The sequence below is a fragment of the Aythya ferina genome, assembly GCF_964211825.1.
Source record: "Aythya ferina genome assembly, chromosome: 1".
Classification (NCBI taxonomy): Eukaryota; Metazoa; Chordata; class Aves; order Anseriformes; family Anatidae; genus Aythya; species Aythya ferina.
This window is the reverse complement of record NC_140296.1, coordinates 8,468,287-8,493,609: the sequence shown is the minus strand read 5'-3', so window position 1 is coordinate 8,493,609 and position 25,323 is coordinate 8,468,287. Positions and strand designations below refer to the sequence as shown.

The following is a 25,323-nucleotide window of genomic DNA, read 5'->3' as shown; positions in this document are numbered from 1 at the left end:
CGAAAAAGTAACAAGAGAATTACCTTTATTTTATTTCCACATAAGCCCACCGCAGTTTGCACAGGCACAGGGCTATCACAAGAAATACAAAAGCTCTTTCTTTTCAATCATCCAGCAATAGGCTGTCAGAACACGAGCAGAAACCTATGATCTTACAAATCTGGAACAGGCTTATTAAGAAGATGAGGAAGAAGAGGGAGCTTTGTGATTCCCATTGTTTTCATTTTCTTTTCAGCATACCTTGATTGCCTCACTACCTTCTGTCACTGACACAAGCACTATTATATGACTTAGCATCATCTGGTGGAGACAGCAAATCCTCCATGCTTACCTACAAGATAAGGTGTATAGGTGCAGGTAAGCTCACAGCTTCCTACTTTCCCAAAGGTATTCTCACCTACTGTCAATCCTTCTTTCTGCAGCCCCTTCCCTACAGGGGTTCTCAGCATCATTAATGACCAGAATTATTCCTTAGCCAAGCCAATTTCCTTTTCACGCTATCCAAGTTCAGGTAGTGGCTAAACAGAAACAGCTTGGGCAGGCTAACTACACCCATTAAAATACTGAACTAAAACGTGTAAAACACAAAAAAAGACAAAATCAGAGGAAGAACATCCCCAGGTGGGCTCTCTTTGCAGGAAGGTTTTGAAAAATGGAAACCAAAAGGAGGTCAGGATCTGGAGAATATTCTGAGATGCAAAATTGAGCCTGAAGACAGGCTAAACTACGTGCAGCATCCTTGCAGGCTGCTCACAAATCACTGGCCTCTGGATTAAATACAGGAAACAGGAAACACCGTGTGACCCCCTCATATTTGTCATTATTTGCACCATTGTCACTATGTGCAAGGTATGGTTGACCTCACGTGGACCTTAATGTTCCCAGACCACAGGGAATCGTTACAAAAGGGAAAACAACTGAGACAAAAGCAGAGCAGAGCAGGCAGCACATGTCCCACCAAAACTGAAATTTGGATGGCCAGATCAGATTACAGGTATTCAAGCAAGTATACACGAGTGTATAACACGGACTGATATTTTCAGCTATCAAATTACAGAAAAGCCTCGTAGAAATACAATGCTGTGATGCACAAAATTTTAATGTGGACAACCCTCTAATAGATCAGTCACGTTACAGATATTTGGCTGAAAATTTAAAAATAAATATAGTTTTGGCGAACAAAAATGAACAGAAGTCTCCTTTTAATAAACGTCTTGCAAATAACAACTTAAGACATTTTATTCATCCATTCAAAATGATCCTGTCACAAAGTTGCAGCAGATCGCTTGCATTGGAGGCATTACTGTTTTGAACACTTCAGGTTACTGGTGTGGCAGTGGTTACAGCTCCCTCTGAGAACAAAAGAAATAGTCAAAGCAACCCAACACGCTGTTAGAAGAGGAGCACATAGGACAGGTATATTCCCTCTGGTGAGCAGACAAATAAAGAAGATACTGTCGATGGATACATAAAGGAACTCACGCAGAGAGGAGGAATGAAGTGAAGTAAAAGCACCGGCCACAAACTTTCAGTGCTGCTTTCCAGTGGCGAGGAGCATGCAGCTTCACTGGTGACTCCATCCAGCCTCTTAAAAGATGAACTTAAAAGAAAAACTTCTAATCTTTACTGCTACAAAGGTATTTTAAATACAAACCAAGGGGAAAATAACATGTTACTGTTTCAGGTCATAAGTTTGTGCCTTTCAGATGTTTTCTCCTGCAGTACTGCAAGTGCAAGCACATGCTCTATTATGTTGTGTTTTTTTCTAACATCAGAAGGCCACCTCCTCGAGCAAGCTGTGATACCTTCAGACCAATCACTGTAATTTTCCCCTTGAACTGTAGTAATGACAAAGCTTTCAAGTTGGAGGGCACGGCACCCGGCGAGTTCAGAATAGGTCTCTGCAGAGGCGCTGTGTTTGCTGCACTCACCCACTCCGCTCCCTGCTCACTGCAATCGCCTTGCTTCTGTTACAGGGACAACACAGCCTGGGCAAGGGCTGTCCCACAAGAGACCAGTTCATAAAGACTTAATACATATACCATCTACACTGATTAACATGGTAATCCATTTTGATCTCCCAGTATACATGCATAAGGTTTTTCGCCACATTTACTCCTATTGCTTGCTATACATCAAATGCAACTTTACAGTTATAGTCAGGTGTCATACATTATTCAGCCCCTGAAAAAAAGTGAAATCAATGATCAGTTTCTTTCCATATTCCTTCGGAAAGAAAACTGAGCAGACCAGTGCACAAACATAAGCTGTTTGTCAGACGGGATGATCACACAGAAACAGGCTGACAACAGCACAGCCCTTGTGAAGTGGAAAACACAGCAGCAGGTTGGCAGGGAGGCAGAAAAGGAGTCCAGTTCCTCTGGAAATTAGAACAGAGTTTGGTTTTGGTAGGGTTTGCTCTTTGTATAAACTGGCAACTCCCTAGCCTGAGCGTGACATGAAAGATGCATTTCCTTTAGCAAAAAGTTAAAAGGAAATGCTGATGAAGACATTGATGGAGACAATATGGACAAGTTCAACGTGGTGAGTTGCTTTAAGTTAAGAAAAAAATGCAAGGAATCCAGGAAAGAAAAATTATGAAGGGGAGGCTACTTTGGTTTAATTAAAAATAAAGGAAAAAAAAAAAAAAAACATTAGAAAGAAAGTTAGAGTACAACTTTAAGGGAAAACACTACACCTAGTAAAACTGACTTAAACCCTCTAAATTGCAGCCAGTATGATCACAGAGGAATTGAAAAGAGACCCGTTAGATCCAACGAAAATGTCTGGATGACTTATTTACAATTCAGTAAAACACAGGTTACCTGAGGAAGAATAACTCACTAGTGTGACTTGCAAAGAATGAAACACAACGACAGGAACAGTTTTACTGCTGTTCCATCATCAATGGAGCTGGTCAACTCTGGGCTAGTCATCAGTCTACTCACTGATATTTAGGAGTAATTAAGCCTGTCAGGACAAGGAACAGGAATAAATTAGTACATCATTAAAAGGCCTTTTCAACCTTAATTACAAGCTGCCTTGCTTTTGTGAAAAAATAACATGTGTTAGGAGCTTTCTGTTGCTTCCTTTGTGTCGAAGAGATTTAGTGTAAATGGCAAAAATAAAAGTGAGGCTTGTCGAGGTCCTTCACTGGGTATCCATGTACAAATACTCTAACATCAAAGCAGTTCTCAGATCACTTCCCGAACTTCTGGCAGTGCTTCATCTGACTTGAACACCTACTTCACTACCCGCAATGAAATAAACGCTTCTTTAAACACTGACCAGCACTGCAGCACGCTACCAGGGAGAACAACATTTGAAAACATTGCTCTGGGGAAAAAAATACACAGACCATTGTTACTATTTTGCTTCTTGAAAGAACAAGCTCACAACACAAACTTTAATAAAGCAGAGTAAGGGCCTAATGCTTGCAGATTTAATACAAGAAGCCTAAAGGAATCCATCTTGTCTGCACTCTGGTTTAAAGCATAAATAAATCGAAGACACAAAATAGCCAGGATTGAGCAACTAAAAACTAGTTTATTCAGAAATACTTTAGAATTTAATCTTCTTATCTTCTGGTTTGTTTTGAAAATATGCCTTCTATTGGGCAGTCTTGAGATCAAAATTAACAGCCTTCTCAAGTCTTGCCTACAATAAACATTGAATCTAGCATAGATTTTTCTCTTCCATTAAAAAACATTTTCACTAGAAAGGTTGCAATCAATAAAAAAAACAGCCTTACATAGCTGGATACAAAACCTTGGAGATTCTGAAAGGCTTCAATTGGCAAGTGTAAATAACTTGCCAATTCTACAGAAACAAAACAGATGAACGGATATGTAAAATAAAATCCTTAGATCTTTTCTGTGCCTTGAAGACGACGCTGTTTTTTATCTGTTTGCTAGGTCACCTGAGCTGAAACTACTTTAGAATAGTGCAAAAAAATTACAGATCAGCTCTTATCTTCAAAGGTGGTTGTGGGAATACCCAAAGGAATTTCAATCCTCTGAGATATCAACAAAGAATTTAATTATGAGGTGATTTACTACAGTATTTTGGTACTATAAACTGTAAGACTACAACAGAGGAATAGGTCAAAGAGAAATTCATGCAACTCTGGTTCATTAGTGTATCTCCAAATGTTTAATACATGTTTTCAAATGTTTAATATAATGCCAGATAGGAATGTTAAGGAAACACATTTTTTTTAAGCTATCTCAAATAAAATTCCTTAACATACCTAGAGAGAATTAATATAGACAAATTTGAACTTTCCAGCAATAAAAGCAGCTTTGTCTCATTTCAGCTCTCCAAAAACTCCTGAACTTTTAAGGTTCAGCACTGTGGGACAGGAGACATCCTAATAGCAACCAGCACTAAAAAAATCGTGTTGTAACTTACAGAGGTGCCTTCCCATAGCCTTTTCCTGATCAGTTTAGCAGTTAGATTAGGAAGAGTGGCCTTCAGTGGGCTGGCCCAGTCTTTCTGGTGCCACTGCAGCAAGGTTTGAGCACCTTTAACTTCTATGCATTGTTCTACTCTTGGAGGTAATGCTCTAAAAGCACAACTCTGATGGGTTGTTTCTACTTATTACAAGAAAAAAACTTTGTCTTGGTAGGACCTTAAAAAACCACTGTTGAAATATTGGAGAAAATAAAAGTGGGAAGGGGCAAGAAGCAAGGACACCCTGGTCTTTGAGTCAATACACAATGTCTGCATGGCAGGGCTGGGATTACAAGGCCCCAAGTCTCTGCCTGGCCACCTACCTGGCATAACAGGTCTTCAAAATGAAAGGTACATGCAAAGATTTTTGCAGACACTTGAAACAACACAAGTACCACAAGGCAAAACTTAGAAATGTCTTGTACTATGGCCCTTCCATGGACTGTGACAAAAGGAAGGGCAGTAACACGGCATCTCTGTTGTGACAAGTAGAGGTATGATGTGAGCACACTGGGTAAGAAGGTATTAAGACTTGTTAAAAATACACCAGGTGCCGTGTATTGGGTCCCATCCCTAGTAGGATGGCTACGTCCCCACTGCAAACCCCACTGTGCCCACTCCCTGGAGAGGACAGCAAGAGGAGAGCACCAGCGTTGGCACCCTGTGCTGGATGGCTACAAGTCCTTGTGAACGTAGCTGGCAGCATGAGGAGAACTCAAGTGAGACTTGCTCGACGCTGAACCCTTCTGCCCAGCTTCTCTAAAATTCTCCCTAACTTTCAAGGCACAAACTGTTCCTTCTGCTTCAGACACGAGCACAGTATTTAAACATCAAACAGCTGTTGCTTTTCATTCCAAGAGTGCTTTACCAGCATCTGTAACATAACCGCAAATTATAATCCTGTTTGTACAAAAATGCCTTGGGAAGCAACTGGGGGAGGGTCCTTCTCTCAGCCACCCGTATGTCACCATGTCCCTCAAATGTCACCACATCCCTCATAAGTCACAATGTCCCTCAGATGTTACCATGGGCACTGTGAAACAGCAACCCAGAATGAGTTGTAGGGAAATCCCACATTGATATTTTAATGTATATTGGCAGAGCCTAGCCCTAAACATTTACTAGTTATTAGGGGAAATAAAAAATAAATCTATTTTGTATTTTAAGATAAATGAATTGTTGCTGCATTTACTGCTCAGTGGCCATATAAACAATTTACACATTGTCAGCAAAGCACTAATGCGTGACAGTTTGCAGTATGCTGTAGTTAGTGTTGAAACCATACTGAAATTAATATAGTCCCCACCAAGCTCATGACAACAACTTACCATAATGGTACATTTCTGTCTTTTGCATACACAACTCCGTTACAAGTAACAGCATTTCCCACACTACTATCACAAAATAATCAAAATATTTTGTGAACCTCGTCACTAAATGCTGTTTCTAGAAATTGCATATACTTGAACTGTAAGAATTTATATTGCATGTAACATAATGCATTGATATAATTCAAAGCTACTAGCATACTGAAATGAGAAAATACTCATTTAGGACAGTTTCATGAGTACAGTTAACTGTTGGAAAGACGTGCTTGCAAGAGAGACATTTAATGTCTCACGTTAAATTATTTCTTGATAACCACTGCCTGTACCAGGCCATATTATTTACGAGCTACTGCTTTAAATGGTCATTTCTATTTGAGATGAAATGAGGATGAGTTTCAGAACTTTGAGTGGATCTCAAGAACATGGAAACAGGAATTAATCAGCCTTTCCTTTACACATCATCGCTACCATTGAAATAAAAAAATAAACGAAGAACACTTTAATTCTAAAAAGCAGTCGCAGGGTCAGACTTGATTGTGCAAAAGTTGCAGGAGGAATGTTCTGAGTTTCAGTAACCTCAGAGAGTTTTTTCTGTAAAGAAATATTTTAGTAAACATGTGTGTACTTCCAAATTTCTGGAATTCAAAACAATTTTCTCATGATGTCCCAAACCTTCTGGAAAATCTTCTGGAAAATCCGTGCATATTTCTCTCACACTCAGTCCTTCTAAAATAAAACTGAGTTCAAGGGCACGCAGATGAGACACAGAATTTGTATTCATCTAAGGGTTTTCTCCTGTATTTACACAAAGTCCAACGAGCTGTAATGAATTCCACAGGAGGAGCACATTGTGTACAAAATATCGTTATTGAAAAAGAAATATTTCCACATCTGCCTCTGTTCAGTTCCATTCTGCACAGGCTGTAAAATGACACAGCTCAGCTGGAGCGAAGAAAATTCAGAGAAGTAAATTAAAAATGACTGGTGAGCTCTTTTTACAAACAAGTTAATGGAATAAAATCCAGGAGACGCATGGAAGTAAAGTACCTGTCTTATAAAATTATAAAAACAGAGAGGAAGTTTGTAAACAAAATAATTCATCTCTACGTATGTTAAAAACATTTAGGTAATAGATGAAAGGAGCGAGCAGTGCTACTGGTGCTATCCCAATTAAGCAGCAGATCGCACCAGTCTTTTCTCCTAAGGAGTGAAGCTTGGCTTCCAAACTTCAATGAAATTTAAGAAATAGGTAGTGATATGATCCCATCAATATTATTAGTCACAAAATTTGAAAGGTGATAGTTACAGGACAGCCCAAGCATCACCTTATCACTGGAGGGCTGAAGAAAACAGAGATGAGCGTGCCACTGGGACGTCTGCTGCAACCTAAAACTGCATGAGAGCACTTGGGTCATCAAGATCCATTAATGAGTTTAAGACAGGAATTAAATAAATCTATTGCGTGACCTGCAAAACAATCAGTGATATTTTGGCCTCATAGCTGAAGTGATAAGAACAGAAGCGTACTTTTCACTTTTGTATGACTAAGTTAAACACACACCTACTCAAGTCACACGTGGAGATATTAATAGTACATTTTCTCCAGCCTTTTCCCAAATTTATTTAGGTAGTTAACTGTTTGGGGCAGGAATTATCCCCTATTAAGTTCATGTGGTTCTTGACACATGTTCCTGGTGCAACTGTAATTCAGTTCTGAGCACATGTGTCTTGAATTACTCAGTCACATGGCGGTTTCTGCCAGACCTCAGCCTCATTCATGAGAGGAGGTGAATCAAGACTGCATAGCAAAGCAAACTTATTGAGGGGCACCAGCCTCATTTGGCTTAGAAATTTTAAGCCTAAGCAGTTCAAAGAGTGTATGCAAGGGAAATATGGCTTAGGAAGGGACTAACAATGCTGCGAGCCAATCTATAGGTTACTGAAAGCTGTATTTACACATTAGAGAAAATTCAGCATGATTTTTAAAATATCTATTTACTACCCAAAACGCCCTATTCCCTTATAATGAGAAATACCCAGATACACCAACTTGACTTCTAGGGATGATAAATGTAAGCCTACGACAGTGTTCATTCCAAGTCTTTAAAAGCCCTGAATTCAAATATATTTATAAAATAATAATTAAAAAAATCAACAGCATTGAAGAACATGCTTGAATTATTATTTCCTATCCAGTGAAAGGTTTAAGTCAGCTATTTTGTTAAATACTGTTGAAATTAAGGGGACATATACACATACTTAAACTGACTCCCTACTGAGTAAAGCAGTAGAGCATGTGCTAAATGTGCCTTGGGGAATTAGTGCCTAGTGCTGCACACTCTTGCAAATATTCAAGCACACGTTAATTTTGTTACCATGAGTATTTCCATTGATAAATACATCCATAGCTGTTAGCAGGAATAACACTTTGAACACTACTGAGGTGACTATGTGGAATGAATTACAACTTCAATATTAGTTCTCTTTGTAAATGAAAATGCTCATAGAGGTGTACGAGAGATTTATCTACAGGAAGAGATAAAGAGTATGGGAGTCAAAACCTTTCAGAGGAAAAATAAACTGCAAAAGCAAAGCGAGTTATTGTCCCAGCTGACAAGCAGAAAAGGCAATTTTCTTTGCTCAACTCCCACATTTTCTTTCAGAACTCACTGTACTTCAGCAGGGCTTATAAATCAACAACAACACAGTATTTGTATTTTTAATTCTGTGTAATTAATGAACAGTTCTTCCCTTTACTGCAATCAGAACCTCCATATAGGAAAATATAAGCCAATTGATGCCATATGTCCTTCAGAATTGTTATTCCAGATGTATTCCTTGGAGCCACAGAATTGAAGTTCCTGTTTCCTTTAAATAACACATTCCTAAAAACTCAGATGAAGCAATAAAGTCATTCGTTAATATGATTATTTTTTTATTCAGCTCCTTCATCATTTTTCCTGTCGCCTTAGCACAAATTAAAGAAACTAATTTACCTATGGCATACTAAGTTGTGAAGAAACCCAAATACACTTTTAGTTTTAGCTGTTAGCCTTAAATTTCTATGTCTAGGATGGTGACCTTACACATACAGGCATCTGAGAACTAATCTGCAAGGTTTTTTTATTAGCACAGAAGAACTTCACCCATACACTGAAGTACTTTGACGTGCTCAGATCACTTGTGTTTCACTTATCTTTCATTGTCTTTCCCCTTACCTGTAGCAAAGAAACAAATGGCATAATGCACAATTTTGTGCGAATTATTTGTTCAATTGAAGGTTAATGCCTCTAAGTACTGCTAACAGAAAATCAGAAATGGTGACGGGAGTTTCAGCAATTGCTTTCCCACATTGCCCTGCCAACAACCTCAACCTTGTTGAGCCATTTTCTCTAAGGGCTAGAAGTAATTAAGTTTCATTGCTAAATCAGTCTTGAGCTTGTCCTGAGCAGAAAAATCACTTATGCTTAATTGCATGTGGTGATGTGGTGAGCAGTCTATTAGGCAGACTGCAGATAGTGGTTTATTTTCTTCAGCTCTGCGGGGTACTTAAAAATGAAGGATCATTATTTTCTTCAGGCAGTCATTTGTATAATACTTATTTCCTACAGAAAACAGTACTGCTTAAAAAATGCTCATTTTTGGGGTTTATGTTGCATGGCTACACTAAATATTCTTTTGCAGGTTACAGAGTTTAAAAAGATGAGTCTGTGAGACATAGAAACAAGTGAACTGATTAAATATTATAATAAACGTCTAAGTTACAATCTAATTACATCATGTCACATTAGTTTACCAACTGTACTACAAATAGTTAAAAACAAGTATATACATAAAGAAAACAATAAACTGCCCATCATTTTTAGTACACAAAGATGCCTATCTTGATATATATCCACAATCATACACACACACACCTGAATGCATGCACATGTCCAGGGGAATGCTCCCTGTGACCTTATGAAACCGTGCATACTGTTTGTTAATCACAACCACATATTTTTCACCTGATTCCATCAAGAAAGAATTAGTTTCCATAAAATTGTAACCGACAGGAACAGATTGGTTTCATGGTGCAGAGTGGGAGAACTGCTCCAACAGCCTGCTCGTGCTGACATTCCTCCTGCCGGCAGACCAGACCCACAGCCAGCTTATCTCATGCAAGATGCTAGTCGAAAAAAGAATTTAATTCTGAGAAGACAGCAATTTAACCCTGTAAAAATATTAAAATTGAGTTAGCAGAAAACTTTAAACAGAGAAGTTCAATTAAGAGCCACTATTACTGGTTCTTGAAGTGCCCTCTGTGCTCACACTTGGGCACTGAGCAGTGGCATTTGACCTTTTCCATAACAAAGAGTTTCCTTTACATTTGTAGCGGTATTTGACTGTCTGAGGCTGGACTGTTCTCCAGGCATAGGGCTGGCCTCCCAAAACCAATTCATGACAGTTCTTTATTTAAAAGGAGGAAGGAGAACAAAAATTTGAAGTATGAACTGACTTCAAATCACTGGGGGTGCAGTACCAGAATTGTGGTGTCCAAAAAAGTTCTCATCATACGAGGATCCCAATCCATCATATGACAGAGATGCTCCAGGGTCTTCTCCCTCCTGTAACCAATTAGTATTACACTAGAAATACTGCACCTTGTTTGGGGTATCACTTCCCAATTGGGATAGACAACCTCCCTATAAATTTGTGAAAACAAAGAGTGCTTTCACACACCTTCAGTTTTCTGGGGGGTCATCCTAAAACCCTGAGAGTGTAAACTGGAGTTTCTAGGTAGTGCACTTTGATTTTTTTTTCAAGGTTTAAAATAAGTTTATGAAAGGAATACTTAAATTTTAAATTTTGTACACTATTTATTGGGTACATATTTAAGTGATGCATTATTCTATTTTTACACATACTGAGAAATGCACAGCAAGATTTCAAAACTTGGCACTTTATACACAAAACAGAATGGGTGAGGCTAGCAGGCACCTCTGGGTCCATCTGGTCCCACCCCTGCTCAAGCAGGGACACCCTAAGCAGGCTGCCCAGCACCACATCCAGGTGGCTTTTGAAGATCTCCAAGGAGACTCCACAGCCTCTCTGAGCAACTTGTGCCAGCCAGTGCTCCATCATCCACACAGCACAGAAGTGCTGCCTGATGTTTAGCTGGAACCTCCTGTGCTCCAGTTTGTGCCCATCACCTCTTGTCCTGGCACTGGGCACCACTGAACAGAGACTGGCTCCGGCTTCTTTGCACTCTCCCTTCAGGTGTTTACAGACATGGATGAGATCCTCCTGAGCCTCCTCTTCTCCAGGCTGAACAGCAACAGCTCTCTCAGCCTCTCCTCACAGCAGAGGTGCTCCAGGTCCTTCATCACTTTTACGGCCCTTTGCTGGCCTAACTCCAGGATCTCCATGTCTCTCTTGCAGTGAGCAGCCCAGAGCTGGATCATCCTCCCTAATGCAGCCCAGCACACCATCAGCCTCTTTTGCAGCAAGGGCACATCGCTGCCTCAGGTCCAGCTTGCTGTCCACCAGTACTGACCTCCTGGGTACTCATCCACTCACTACAGGCCTCCGGCCAGACCTCATGCCACTGACCACCACCCTCAGGGTCTCGCCATTAACCCAGTTTTCCATCCACCTCATTGTCTGCCCACCCAACCCTTTTTTCATCAGCCTCTCTGCAAGGATCTTACAGGAGACATTGTCAAAACAGAAGTATTAATTGCTGCTTCTTATTTTTGTTCATATCCCTCCCAATCTTACTTGTCATTGGTTTCACTTTTCACCAGTTCACCAGCTACTATCTAAAATTACTCATTAATAATAACTCTGATTTGTATGCTTTTCCCCAAATTCTGGGCATCAAACAGGAAGCAGAAAGCGCTGGCTCACTGACTGCAGCACATTCACCCTGATTTCAGAAAGCCAAAGAAAAGCGTTTCAAATAACATTTAGATTTATGCAACCTATTTATACACAGAGGAATTAACAACTGAAAGACAGCTACTTTATTCATGTGTGCTCAACAATATTTTTAGAAGCCTAACATATGAATGAGCATAAAATAACTTGAATTAAGGTAGCAGAAAGAATGAGAGCATTAAAAATTTAACTGGGCACGAAGCAATACAGTGATTTCTTTTTATCCCCAGTCACTTGACCAGAGGAAAAAGCCTATGATGCAAAGTCAAAAATAATTTTCGACTCCTCAGTCATTCCAATCTGTCCTGGGTTTTGTTTCTTGTCAAACCGATTTGTCTCCTCGATGGGGTTTTGAAGAATGGTCATGAGCCACTCCTCCATCTGCCATCGAAATGGGAAGACATTACTCAAACAATTGAATTTGGTGATAATTCTAAAGAGCAGGCAGGAAACACCAACAATCATTTAAGTGTGATTCTTGCATTTGCATTTTTCTCCTAGAGGAATACTAGTTATCGTTAGCTGGGAATGACTGAATGCAAATAACATTTCCACTAAAATTAAAGTATCCCTTCTTCAAAGTGAATCTACATATATTATAAGCAATGAAGTAGTTGATGTGCATTTATTTTTTATTGTTATGTGTTATGAGAAAAAAAAAAAAAAGAAATGTGGAATATAAAGGGAATGTAAAAGAAAGTTTTAAGAAAGAACAAAATCTTTAAAATAGCTAACTCCCTCCTTCCCATGCTGCTTGTCAAAACCTTCTTGATGATATCTGGCAAATATTTGAGAGTATAATCCAATGTACATTTTAGACTCATGTTTTACTTCACAAAGGGGAAGTTATGATTATAATAATATAAATATATTCTATCAGTCTGCATTAAAAGATCTACTTTACAATAAAAAGAATGCATAGCATGATATGTCAAACATTTAAAGTACTAAACCCCATTGTTCCAGTTTATGAAAAGCAGACAGGCTACATTGCCCATACATCTAAAAAAAGAAAGAAAAAGGAAAAAAAATAAAAATAAAAAATAAATCACTTAGATAGCTTACTTACATAACTTTCAAAACAGAAGTGAAATCAAAAGTTCTCTGTTTCCAAACTTGAGTGTTATCGTTCTTAAGTGTTAACTCTTCATATTCTGGAACATGTAGCCATTATCCTGTTTTCAGGTATTTCTACCTTACATTTACATTGTACACAATACCTAAAATGTTTTCAGTTTTGATGTTCCCTACCCTATGAATCCCACTTTAAAATTATCTGGAATACATCAGTATTAGTCAAGGCTCATGACGATTTTTAGCAAGAAATAGAATATATTTAGGCAAATCACCTATTAAAAGAGCAGCAGAGTTCTTTACGTTAGGCTAAGGTTTGGAGACAAATTAACTTTCTTCTTCATGATTAAAAATGTTTCTCAACCTATAAACCACATAGAAAGGATAGCCCAGGACAATCTAGTAGAGAAGACATAGTGATGTGGACACAGACCACCTTTACATAACTGAACATGTGGCAAAAACAACACTCAAACTGTGAACACTGGAACAATGTGAAGGGAATCTGGCAATTTTCCTCTCCCGGGACCTATGGCATTCTCTTTCCCTCCTGCTTCAGTTTTCACTGTATTTAAGCAGAATTATTTACTTTTAAATTACTTCCAGATATTATTGACAAGCAATTGAACTACTTTTGATCTGGTTGGTAATCCTGACCCACCAGAAGGATTTTCCAGATACCAATACTATTTTTAAATAGTTCTGACACTCATCACATAAAAAATAATAATAATAATAATTAAAAAAAAAAAAAAAAAACTATGCAAATACTTTAAAAAAAAAATAAAAATTTAAAGCTAGAAATATTTCTTTTCTGTCTTGGGGACAGAGAAAGAAGTGACCTCCCTTTAAAGGAAAAGGGACTCTGCAAGTAACTGCTTCTTTATAATTTTGCAAAGTAATACCTTTCCAAAATAAGAGTGCAAAGACAAGAGAAGTGAATACTGAAATATACAGGAACTTTAGATCTTACACCACGTATTCAGAAAATATGGCTTGGTTAAATTAAATTGACATTGTTTTGCAACATAATGAATTAAAAAAATACACATTTTTCTGTGTACTAGCAACCCTCAACCAGGAGGGAAAGAAAACACAAATTAAGATCCAAGAGACTGACAATGCTACTTTGAAGGCAGGAAAAGTCCATGAATGTTATGACACGGCCTCACAAGAATTTAAGTTTCATTGTACCAAACCAGACTTCTTTTGTATATGTCAAACACAGTTTGCTAGGAAGAATTTTAATTTGCAATGAGAACAAACAAGACTCATTCTGACCAACAGCACTTTTAAAAAGTGTCCAACATAAAGCTTAAAAAGTAGAACATCATCGGGGATATAACTAGAGTGGCTCCCATGCTGTAAGATTTATGTAATCTGAACAAACATATTTCCTTACATATTAACATGTCAGTAACAAAGTGTTCAAGACAAAAGAATGGAAATCAGAGATGTCAGGGTAGTCTGTGAGAGCAGAGCTTTAAAACCCTGGCAATAATGACATCTTTGTGATAGGAAGGCAAGAGGGTAGGGGATCAGATGTCTAGGATCACGTTGCCGTTTGGTTTGTAACGTGCCTGTAAGTGATTAGGCCTGGTATGCCCTCGAGCTAAAATCACGGGAAACAGAGTGCCCAAAGCAATTTTATTTGAATGAAAATTAATCTCAAGTGATTCACAATACCTTTCACAAGCCACAATCCTGCCGTTTATGAAGTCTTCCTGTGTTTCATGTATTACAAATGAAGCTAGCTTCATCAGGGACTACACTCTAAATGAAGCAGGCACATCACTGTGACAAAACCCCAAATATAAAAATCATATCTAGAATTCCATAATTTCTAGAATAAAACCTTTCATATAGAGAAAAGATCATCATTTAAATGACCAATCTACACCCTGTCACCTTTACAAAACAGACCTAAATAAAGTAATTGATGTGTCCTAAGATCTCTTTCAAATTGCTCTAATGACAAACAAAATCAGGAAGTCCCTTCACATGAAAAAAAAAAAGATTAGTTATTGCTACTAATAATAAGGATTATTGCCTAACTGACTTAATTACACAGCTCAAGTTTCCAGGACTACTGTACTACATTCTGCTCTGATGTGGTGTATGGGGCTGAAAGAGGGCAAGGAACTTTGAGCTAGTAATCACCTTTTAACATTTTCCCCTATTTTCCAAGGTAGAAATTCTATCTAAAAAAAAAAAAAAAAAAAGATAAAATTTCATAATGAAAAAGAAAAAGAACCTATACCTACACATGTGTAACATGTATACACACATATATATACAAAACTGTTTTAGAAACATTACTTCAGTGACTACTGAATTTTGTGATTTACCAGTTACTTATAGTGCAACCCATTATAAGAAAAAATAAATGCTTTCACATCTTCTTTAGCTTTTTATAATGTTTTTACATTTATTATTGACTTTAATAGAATTACTCTAAAATATATAAGCATCCTATCATATAACAAAATAGTCTGGTTTTGAGTTATAAAGAAAAAATACTTTGTTGGAGTATTGGATTGTCAAAACAAGACAAAATAAAACATATCACAAAAATATAAGGATGGCTCATTTGGAAATAACTGCATTGCTGTTACTAAGGTCCTTCCTGTTCAGACCAAAACAAACTGATGTTATCTTAAAAGTTGTCCCAATGCTTTTTTCAAAGCTTGAACCCAAGTGATGCAGGTAGAGCTGTGGCTCTTGGACTGTGTCATTTTACGTCTGTCCCAAGTGCAAACTGTATAGCAGAGGATAAGGTCTGTGGAACTAATAGGAAAACTGTTGCAGAATGAAGTATTTCATATTGCTGTTGCCACCTTTATGTATTTACTTCTAAAAACATAAAAGAAATTGCATGTTAAAGATCCTTACAAATCCCCTTGATTAAGTTCTAGGTAAAATTTAATCATATGTGTATCACAGGTATTTAGTATAAATACAAAATCCATCAAAATCACCTTTTATAGGTAACTGTTCATAAAACTCTACACTTCATATTATTTCCCTTACAGAAAAGTCTCAGAATGAAAACATAATCCTGAAATGTATTAAACACAGTTTTAAAGGAAAGCAAAGACATGCCTTCCTACAACAAAGTACCGGCAAATCAATGTCAACTTGGATAGATCTCTCCTCAGGCACTGCAGCTAAATCTAAACGTTATTGTGAACTGAACCCCATTGAAACTTACAGACACAGTCTAGAAATCCCTTTTCATACTTTGTTTCCATTGGCATTTCATGGACAAAGGCTTTTGTATAACTGGAGCAGAAAAAAAGAAGGAATAAACCACCAAATATCCTAAATTAACGGCATTCTTTAGTACTGCTACAGACTGAGGATTCCATTTCTTTCTTTGAAACTTCTCAAAACATCTCAGCTGTTGCAGAAATTATAAAATGGATCTATCATATAACCTAAGCTTTTTTTTTTTTTTTTTTCTCTGATTCTCCTATTCAAGTCTGTCTCTTGTGCAAGATTAATTTCTCCTGTATATCCCAGGACAAGAACCCTACATGAAGATTCAGCAAGTTCCATCGTACTGAAGGTCCCCCTTACGTCTTAATGTTTCAGATGGAAGAGCACAACCCCTGGGGCACAGCCTTTCTCTTATGCAGTTCTTTTTTGCTTATTGACTTGAAGAACTCTAAAGATGCATACCTGAATTCTTCCACCCAGAAGAGCCAGACAGTTTACAGACTCATAAAGATGTTGTAAGAAATGAGTTAACATCCACAGAGTTCAAACATGGCTGTTATCGCTTCTGGCTCTCTGGGAATCCTGCCTCTGCCATCACCTCTGCTATCCACATGAGCCTACCTATTTCTTCGTGTTTTTCCATTAAGCATTCCACCCCCTCTGTTTATCCTCCTGCTCCTTCTCTAGATGGGCTGCATGCATTTCTGTTTGCCTCTTCCACAGGGGCTGTTAACACCGGTCCTGCAAACTATTTGTCATAATTGGATCCCTCCTTCACAGAACCAGAGAGGGATGAGGCTGGAAGGGTTGCTGGTGGTCATCTGGTCCAAAGTCCTGCTTACATGCGGGCATCCAGCTCAACCAAGCAGGTTGCCAAGGCCCACATCCAGTCCTGTTCAGCACCTCCTCGCAAGTCTTATTTGCGACACACTGCTTCTGATTATCACTTCTTTGTTGCTCAGTGTGAATAAAGTTGATCACTTTTGGTTAAAATTAGGGAAAAGGTTTCTGTGTATGGTCATCAGATTTCAGCACTGCCTGTCAAACATATTCCATCTACCTATCATGCATCCAATGACTTCTCACAGCCACTACTAACCCTTAAACCATCTTCTGGTGGTCTCCCCCTGGGGACAGGATGAGCGTTCAACAGCAGAAGCTCCAGCAGATGCAGAACTGGCAAGCAAAACTGGTAAGAAAGCATGAACTGTCGAACCTGAAGCACCAGGCTCCTCCTATTTCCTTTCTCATCCTCTTCAGCAGACAGGCTGCGGTTCCTCTTGTTTCCTCACATCCCTGCCACTGCTGCCACATCAGCTGGCACCCAGGAAGACAGCAGCTGGAACTGTGGAAGCGGCTGAAAGGAGTGAGGAGCAGATGGCAGCAGATCCCTGCCTGCTGCATGAGCACCACAAACAGCTGGCCAAGTTCCCTGGGTGGTGTCAGGTACCCCGAGCGCACAGCTCGCAGCTACGCCCTGACTCGAAAGCTTGTGGAGTTAATGAAACACATCCTGAGCCTCCTGTACACAAGCGCAGCCGCAGATTTGGTGGGATCACATCTGCTCGTGCAGCTTTTGGATCGTCTTGGAACGAGCGTGAAGTGCTAACAGAAATGAGTAAACTCTGCGAGGCTCTGTCTCATGCTCCACGCCCAGGACAAAGCAACTGACAGAACTAACTAATTAACAAGAAAAACAACATATTGATTCCTGAAGAGGAATTCTACTCCGGGGTTTGATTCCCTCCCATGGATGCTACTGCACTTAGTCAAACCAGGAGCAAGGCAATTGTTGAGAAGGTTCTTCAGGAACCTTCATGATCCAAATCCTCCAGTTCAATAACTACTAACGTTATGGACCCAAATTTGAGAACTACTTTTGGCAGCGTGATTCTGTAAACTCTCAACGGTAATTTTACAAAGCACATCCAAAAGTCAAATATCTAGAATCACCTCATTTTTCAATTCCTTCAAGGATAATTAAAACAAGATTTAAAAATTCTATAAGCATACAGACTTGAGAAGATGAATCCCAGGGAACAGGGAACGGCCAGAAGAAGGAGAAAAGGCATTTGCCCTAAGCAATGAATATTATAAATCCACCTGTTGATGACAACTGGATTAAAATGGATAACTGTTGTGTCTGCACAGAAGAAATATCTGCCCATTAATCTGTTTAGCAGTGTAGACAGAATACTGAAAATTTTAAATGAATTTAAAATAACTAAGTATCTACGTTATTTCTTCCTTCCAGTATTGAACAGTTCTACTCCCACCTAAATGTGAAACGGGACTACACTCTAAATATTGCTGTGAAAGCCCAACAGCACTTTTGCACATTTGGACGGCTGCCCCCGGAGTTTGGACCTGCCAATAAACAAGTTGCTCTGCTTTCATTTCAGCTGCCAAGTTCACACTTCTCAAACAGAATGCGGTGAACTTTAGTTCACATGCAACTTTTTTTTTTTTTTTCTGGCTCCCCTTCTACTTATGCACTGTGCAAACGTTTAGCAATTCCTTGGAAGAGCTAAAAAAAAATTAATGTGACTCTTCATAATTATATGTTTCTTCTGGAAAAATTAATTTCTTTTGATTGTTATTCCTCATTTTCAAACTAAATGAATTCTAATTCAACAATAGAATTTAAGGAAGAGATCTTCCTTGGGTTGAGATATTTTTTCCCCTGCGTGTAGCCTGATAAAAATATAAGAGAGAAAAAAGGCCTTTTTATTTCTCTCATTCTAACATTACATGACTTGCACTGAAGTCCAACCCAGGCTATGGTGTCACGGGACACGGCATGCCGGCATATCAGTTCCCCATCGCCAAACGGATGCACTTTCACCCAGTTCCACCCTCCCTAATCACAGCAACAACCTCTCACCACTTATCTTCTCTCTAGCCCTTGAGGCAGTTTAATTGATAAAGATCAGAGGAAATATCTGAAGAAACAACTGAAACATTTTCTACCACATCATTTCTACAGCATATGATGTAGCATATACATTAATGACCAACATTGTTCACAACAGAGATTGTTATGCCTGTGAATCATAGAATCATTCAGGCTGGAAAAGACTTTTAAGATGATCTCGTTCAACCTTTAACCTAGTACTAATGTCCACCACTAGGCCATGCTACTAAGTTCTACATCTACACGTGATGTCCCAGTGTTTTAAATGTGTGATATTATTAGTAACAATCTTAAAAGAATCATTTCATTTTTTTCCCCCATAATTCACATTATTCACCAAGTAACTACAGGGACAGAGATTCCACGATCTTTCTGAGCAACACATTCATTAAAACACAGAAAATAAAGTACCCCTCACTGAAAAACTAAACAGAGAGAATGCGGAAGCATTGCAAATATTCCAAAACTAGCACTGCTGAAAGTTGTATTACACTCTTCTGTAGGACAGAACGAAAAGCAGAACATAAAAATTATAAAGGATCCAAATTCAGAAAAGTTAAAGCTGTAAACATCAGAGCAGGAAATCTCAGGTACATCTTCAGATTCTGATGCAAAGATATATCACTTTGCTCAAAAGAAAAATTAAGGCAGTTTCATCAGTGTAAGGAACATTTTACAACACAGCTGGGATCCCAAGGTAAGTCTTGGCCTAGATTTCAGACTGAATGCACAAACTTTTCACAAAGTTACGTAAGAATTTGCTGAAAATCAGATTGCCATGAAAAAAAAATAAAAGTTTCTACATTAAAATCACTGTACTGTGATGTCCAGCTGTGGCAATGCCCAGATCAGTTCTCACTTCCAGAGTGTCATGACTGACTGGAGTATATATATTTTTTTAATTTTCAAGCTAAGAATAAATTTCATCCCCTAGTATCGGAGATATTAGCAATGTTCAGAAAAATGTTAACCTGACAACAACACAACAGAGAAAGAAAAATGTTCACCATCAGCAGAACTATGTATAAGCAACATAATATTCAAATATCCCTTAATTCAAATACTTAATGCATTAACACACATAAGGTATAATGTATATTATGTTGTATATATAATTACATATAATAATTACTATACATACAGTAATTCACATACTACCTGAAGCTACTTATTTCTTGGGAGAAAGACAAAGGATGAAGCAAACTCTCTAGAGCTACCCTGTAACAAAGCTCAACCTCGTGAATTTCTCTGGATTCTACTTTTTTTTTTTTTTTATATAGAAAACCCAATGAACAATTACTTGGGTAAAAGGACACACTTGAGACTCTTGTATTATAATGCTAATTTATGAACCAGGCAGATAGAAAAATAGAGTGTTTTGGGAAGAATATTTAATCTCCCACAGGACAGGATTTAAATTCTCTTCTCTTGTTTAAAAAGCCTTTAACATAGTTATGCAAGTTATATATAATCCAGCCCTCTTCACTTACCTGAAGGCAATATAATTCCCCCAGGAATTTTTAAAGCATTACATTAACAAAACTTTATACCACATGTGCAAAAAAAAAAAAAAAAAAAAAGGAAGAAGAAAAAAATAAAAGATGTATTTAGCCTTACTTCTCCGTGTCTTAAAGGTGTAATAGCTCCTCTTGCTACTGCCATTCGGAACAACGTTTCTGTGGCCTGCATCAACAAACACACACAAATTAGATATTTTTTAAAAGTCAACCCAGCTCATGAAGATTTGTTTCAAATTTAACATTTTTTTAAATGTCAGCTACATTCAGCATTCATTTTACAACTTTGGTAAGTTATTTAGAAAAGTCTTCACAGGTTGGCAAAGGCTTATTACAAAGCAAGAGGTGATGATGAGACCAAAACCCTCAATAAAGGAACCACATGTTCCCTCCCCAGTCACTGCAGTGGTTACACAAGATTCTTCATAGACATCAGAGATGTTCAGCCCCAAATAATGGTCTTCCAGAGGTTGTCACAAGAAAGCAGGTTGCTAAGGGGAAAATAGGTGCATGGTATTTTACAAAACATGAAAGCAATTTATTTTTTTTAAGTGGCTGATTAATATTATAGCCTTAAATTAACAAACAACCAAGAGCACGATGAAACTCTCTTCCTTTGAAGTACCTGTGCTCCTGTTGACACCAGGAATTGTGGCATCATAAAACACAACGTTGTTCATGTGCAAAAGACAGGGAACACAACACTGGGGAAATCTGTAATTAGGTCAGGCTTTAGTTAGGTTGCATGTGTTCCTGTGCTAGTTGTCCCATCCTTTGTTTAATTTGGTGGGACACTGAACACATAGTTCTGGCATAACCATCGACTACTGACTCGTAATTCAGGCAGTAATACAAAATGATAGGTTCTGTATCACATTTCATTCTGATACAAAAACTCAACCCATCAACAAAACTGCAACATGCAAAGAATGATTTCTATAAATGACCAGTATTTCTGTTGATTTCTCAACTTTGGTTTTAAAGTACAAGTATGCCAAATTGCCATGTTGTTATATTTACAAGCTGGTTGGGAAAAGGAGCGAAAGAATCCACTGGTTACATAAAAACGTGGATTGGCACATCAGTATACACAAGAATAGATTTGTTTCAAAGAGCTGTTTCCATAGCAAGCAGAGAAGCAGGTTTCAATTTCAGCTGCAATGAAACATGTTTTTAATATCTGTTTCTAATAAAAAAAATTACTCTAACATTTAGGGATCTATGTTAAAAAGTGATGATCAGGCTGTTTGAAAAAAATGCTTTTAAAGTTTTAGCAGCAGTAGTATCTGACTGTCTTTCAAAATAGCAATTTAAAAAATTACGCAGCTCAATGCTTATGTGACTGCAAGATTTGGGGGTGCAGGCTGCAGTCCTACAAGACAGCTGTATCTCAACAAATATGGTACCAAAGACATCTACTGAGATTAATTCCTCGGTCTTTCCAGGTGCAGATTAGGTAGGTTTTACCTTTTTACCCCCGTGTGGGGCAGTGCCCGAGTGGGGCTCTTCTTCCCAAACCTTTATCCTCTGAGAGGTGAAGTGAACCTCATACAACCTTTTGTGTTTCCCCAAATTGGTTTCTTTTATCAGCTCTTCCCACCAACGTTTTTAAGGATGTTTCAACCGAATTGAGCATTCTGTCAATACAGCTAAGCTCCTTTTGTTTCTTTTGAAAACCACTGGGGTGTGTGACTTTCTTTTCACATCTCCTAGTATAAGATCTCTCTTAATACTCTTGTACTCCCATAGCTCATGCCAGATGTCAAAACCATTCAGAAACAAGGAAAGAAAAAAAAAAAAAAAAAGAAAAGAAAAAACACAAAAATCCAAGAGAAAGCTTAGAGAAGTTACATCGTTCAAAAGGATAATGATCAGACCCAGGCTTCTCAAAACTCTAACATCACACAAACGGATGATTACATTGATCAGGCTAGGAAAAGGCTGCCAGTCTTAAAATGGGAACTTATGTGTAACACTTCCATTTTGGACAAACTCCCGCAACGTCTTCCATTTCCAGCTTTCTCCTCGGCAAACCACAGAAAACAGAGACCGCTGGGGCCATCGGTTGGCCAGGAGCACGTTGCCCAGGGCTTGATCAACCACATGTTGACCGACTCCAGGGATGGAGGCCCTGCTGCCTCCCTGATCAACATGTTCCAGTATTGCACAACTGACTTTTCACTGGCAAGTCCCAGAAAAACTGCCATTTACAGCTGATCTGCAGAGATTTTCCAGAGAAGCACAGCCTAATTCCCCAAATTCTCTATCAGGAGTGGAAATGCTTCACGTCAGCTGAGCAGCAAGCTGGCCTCCCTCCTCTGGTTTCCGGCTGCGACAAGACAAGCCACGTTTAAATCCCGAAACGCAAAGCACCCTGCTGCCACTCAACCTGTACAGGTTGAACATGGAGGAATAACACAGAGATGGAGAAGGGAAAAGGAGATTTGGACAAGGGATTAGAGGAGTAAAGGGGGACTGGGGCAAGGAAGCTCCTAAACCCAAGACATATACTGGGAAGTGGAAGTCAAATGAAATTGATAATTTAGAGAAATATCAGCTAGGTAAGGTGCTAAAAACAGGAACGTTATTCCATCACCTAAGCTTAAACCTTACATTTACCCCCCTATTTATTTATTTTTTTGAAACGGTAAATTCAGTCACGCTTAATGCTTCATAAAGAATAAAGGGAAAACAGCTACAAGAATGAAGGAAGGGTCCTACAACATCAGGGAAAAAAAAAAAAAAAAAAAAAAAAAAAAAAACATGCTCCCACACTCACCTTGCATCCTTTCTGAAATTCCTCACGAGATAACATCTTGCTAATAGTGTAAGGATCCTTACAGGTCATTACATCAATTTTGGCTAAAAACCCAGCTCACTGAACACATCTTGTCTTGTACACTCTTAGTTTTTAATTTCAAATCTACCAAAGTTATCGGTATGACAAGAGCCAATGTTCATGCAGCATAAAATTCAGGTACAATTTGTTTTGATTTTGACGAAGCTCATGTCCACAGAGCACAAACTTTAAAGAAATGGACCTTCCATTTCAATACACTCAACGCTTACATATAATTACATATATATGAAAAAAGCATGCAGAGTACTGCTCTGTCAGAAATTAACCTCTCAACAAAGGCTACCAAATAATTTCTTGGATGACTTCAGAAACAGATTTATACTGGAAAAAATTAGCACACTTTTAGGCATCAGGTCAGAACTGCCCTTCTGCCCCCGCTGAACTCTTCTCATGGCTCTTCTGGTTCATAATTCACAGTATCCTTGATCAGGGATACCCTCAGCTTTATGCCATTTAGAGTAAGTTTAATTACTTGGTTGTAATGTCAGCATTTTTGCTGACATTTTTGCATTTATGACACACTTTTCCACTACCTACCAAGTTTCTACATATAATTGCACTTATTCCCTCTTAATTTAAAAATACAGCATTCATGGTGTCAATTTTTTATGCTGAAAATATTAAAATAATCTTCTGTTTTATGTTAGGATTTGTAACTCCAACCATGAAATACAACCAACTGGAGATAGGATTTATCTTCATGTCAGATAACTAATTAAAGAGACAAAACTGTCCATTTAAGAAATATGAATACTATTCCCACAGAAACAGTCAACTGGGAATTTAAATCACTTTTAATTGTCTCTATCTCTGTTAGCATTAAGTATTCCATTAGTAATCAGATTTTTATGAAGCTGTAAAAAGTTTATATTTATTTTCATTGAATTCACTGGGAATAAGCCCTAAATAAGAATCATTACAGGCTTAGGCAGTGACTTTCGATACTTCTATTCAGAGGCATGAGTCAGAGGTCCATAAGAAAGAAAATCATCAACAGATGGTTTTAGTGATCTCAGTGTGAAATGAATGTGTTGCCAAGCTGATAGTTGCCGAATCCTAAAACTGTACTTTAAGGAATGCACACTGTGTCAGATTGTATGTGAGGTGAGATGGCAGCCTGACGTATCCTGCCACTCCATAATGTCTCGTAACTTCTAATGTCATCGATTGACAAAGATGTGCTCCCCCTCAAACAAAGCAGTCATTTCTCTTCAAACTCCTTGCAGTTGGGTATAAAAAAAAAAGAGAAACTGCTTGTGTGAATCAGAACTGAAGTGGAAAATAATTGTGCATTATTGATGGAAATTGTAGGAGAAACAACAAGAAAAGCAGTATTTTTGATTCCAGATGTTTTGAATTTTCTAGGTATTCACAAAAATAAAATGGTCTCACAATACTTCATCAAAATAGTTACTGTTTTTACCAAACTTAAAATTGCAAATACCAGCAGTGCAGGGGACTGCTAAAGCACATTAATTTTAGAACTACATGCTTCACATGCTATTAATTACCTGGCAAATTTTGGCATCTACTTCTACACTTGCATTCAGAAAAATAAAATAAAAAAATTAATTACGTTTAAAGATATGTTCTGAACTGCACAGATCTTTGGAAGTCATTCACAGCAATTTACAGATTTAATTAGAATGGCAATGGTGCAATTTGTTTTAAGAACAAAAATACAAAAATGGATAGAATAACACAAAAGACTTTTTTTCACTCCTATTAAGTTTGCTGATCTTGGCTTCAAATAGCTGGCTCACAGCTCTGGCCTTTAAAATTTGTGTTTGTTCTCAAAAAGCAAATGACATTAAAAAAAGGTTCACAACAATCTATCCAAAATCATCAATAACATTTTTCAACTCGATTACATATTGCAAATGAACTATTGTTGCAGCCCTTTTTAGCTGAGCATCACACAGCTTTCGAAAACAAGCACAAGTGTTACAAAAAAGAGGAGGGATTTGGTAAGATGCAGCAGCAATAATGAATAGGACAATGCTCAAGAAGCTTCTGAAATATTTTTTTTTCTCATTTCTT

General features: G+C 38.1%; 1 protein-coding gene across 1 annotated transcript in view; it reads right to left on the bottom strand.

Annotated features, from left to right (window-relative positions):
• Positions 1 to 25,323, bottom strand: part of TMEM135 (transmembrane protein 135) — a 176,383-nt gene that overhangs the window by 79,312 nt on the left and 71,748 nt on the right. Inside the window, exon 5 of the mRNA XM_084531480.1 lies at positions 20,524 to 20,589. Within this exon, the coding sequence (XP_084387606.1) occupies positions 20,524 to 20,589 (66 nt within the window). The remainder of the gene's footprint in view (positions 1 to 20,523; positions 20,590 to 25,323) is intronic.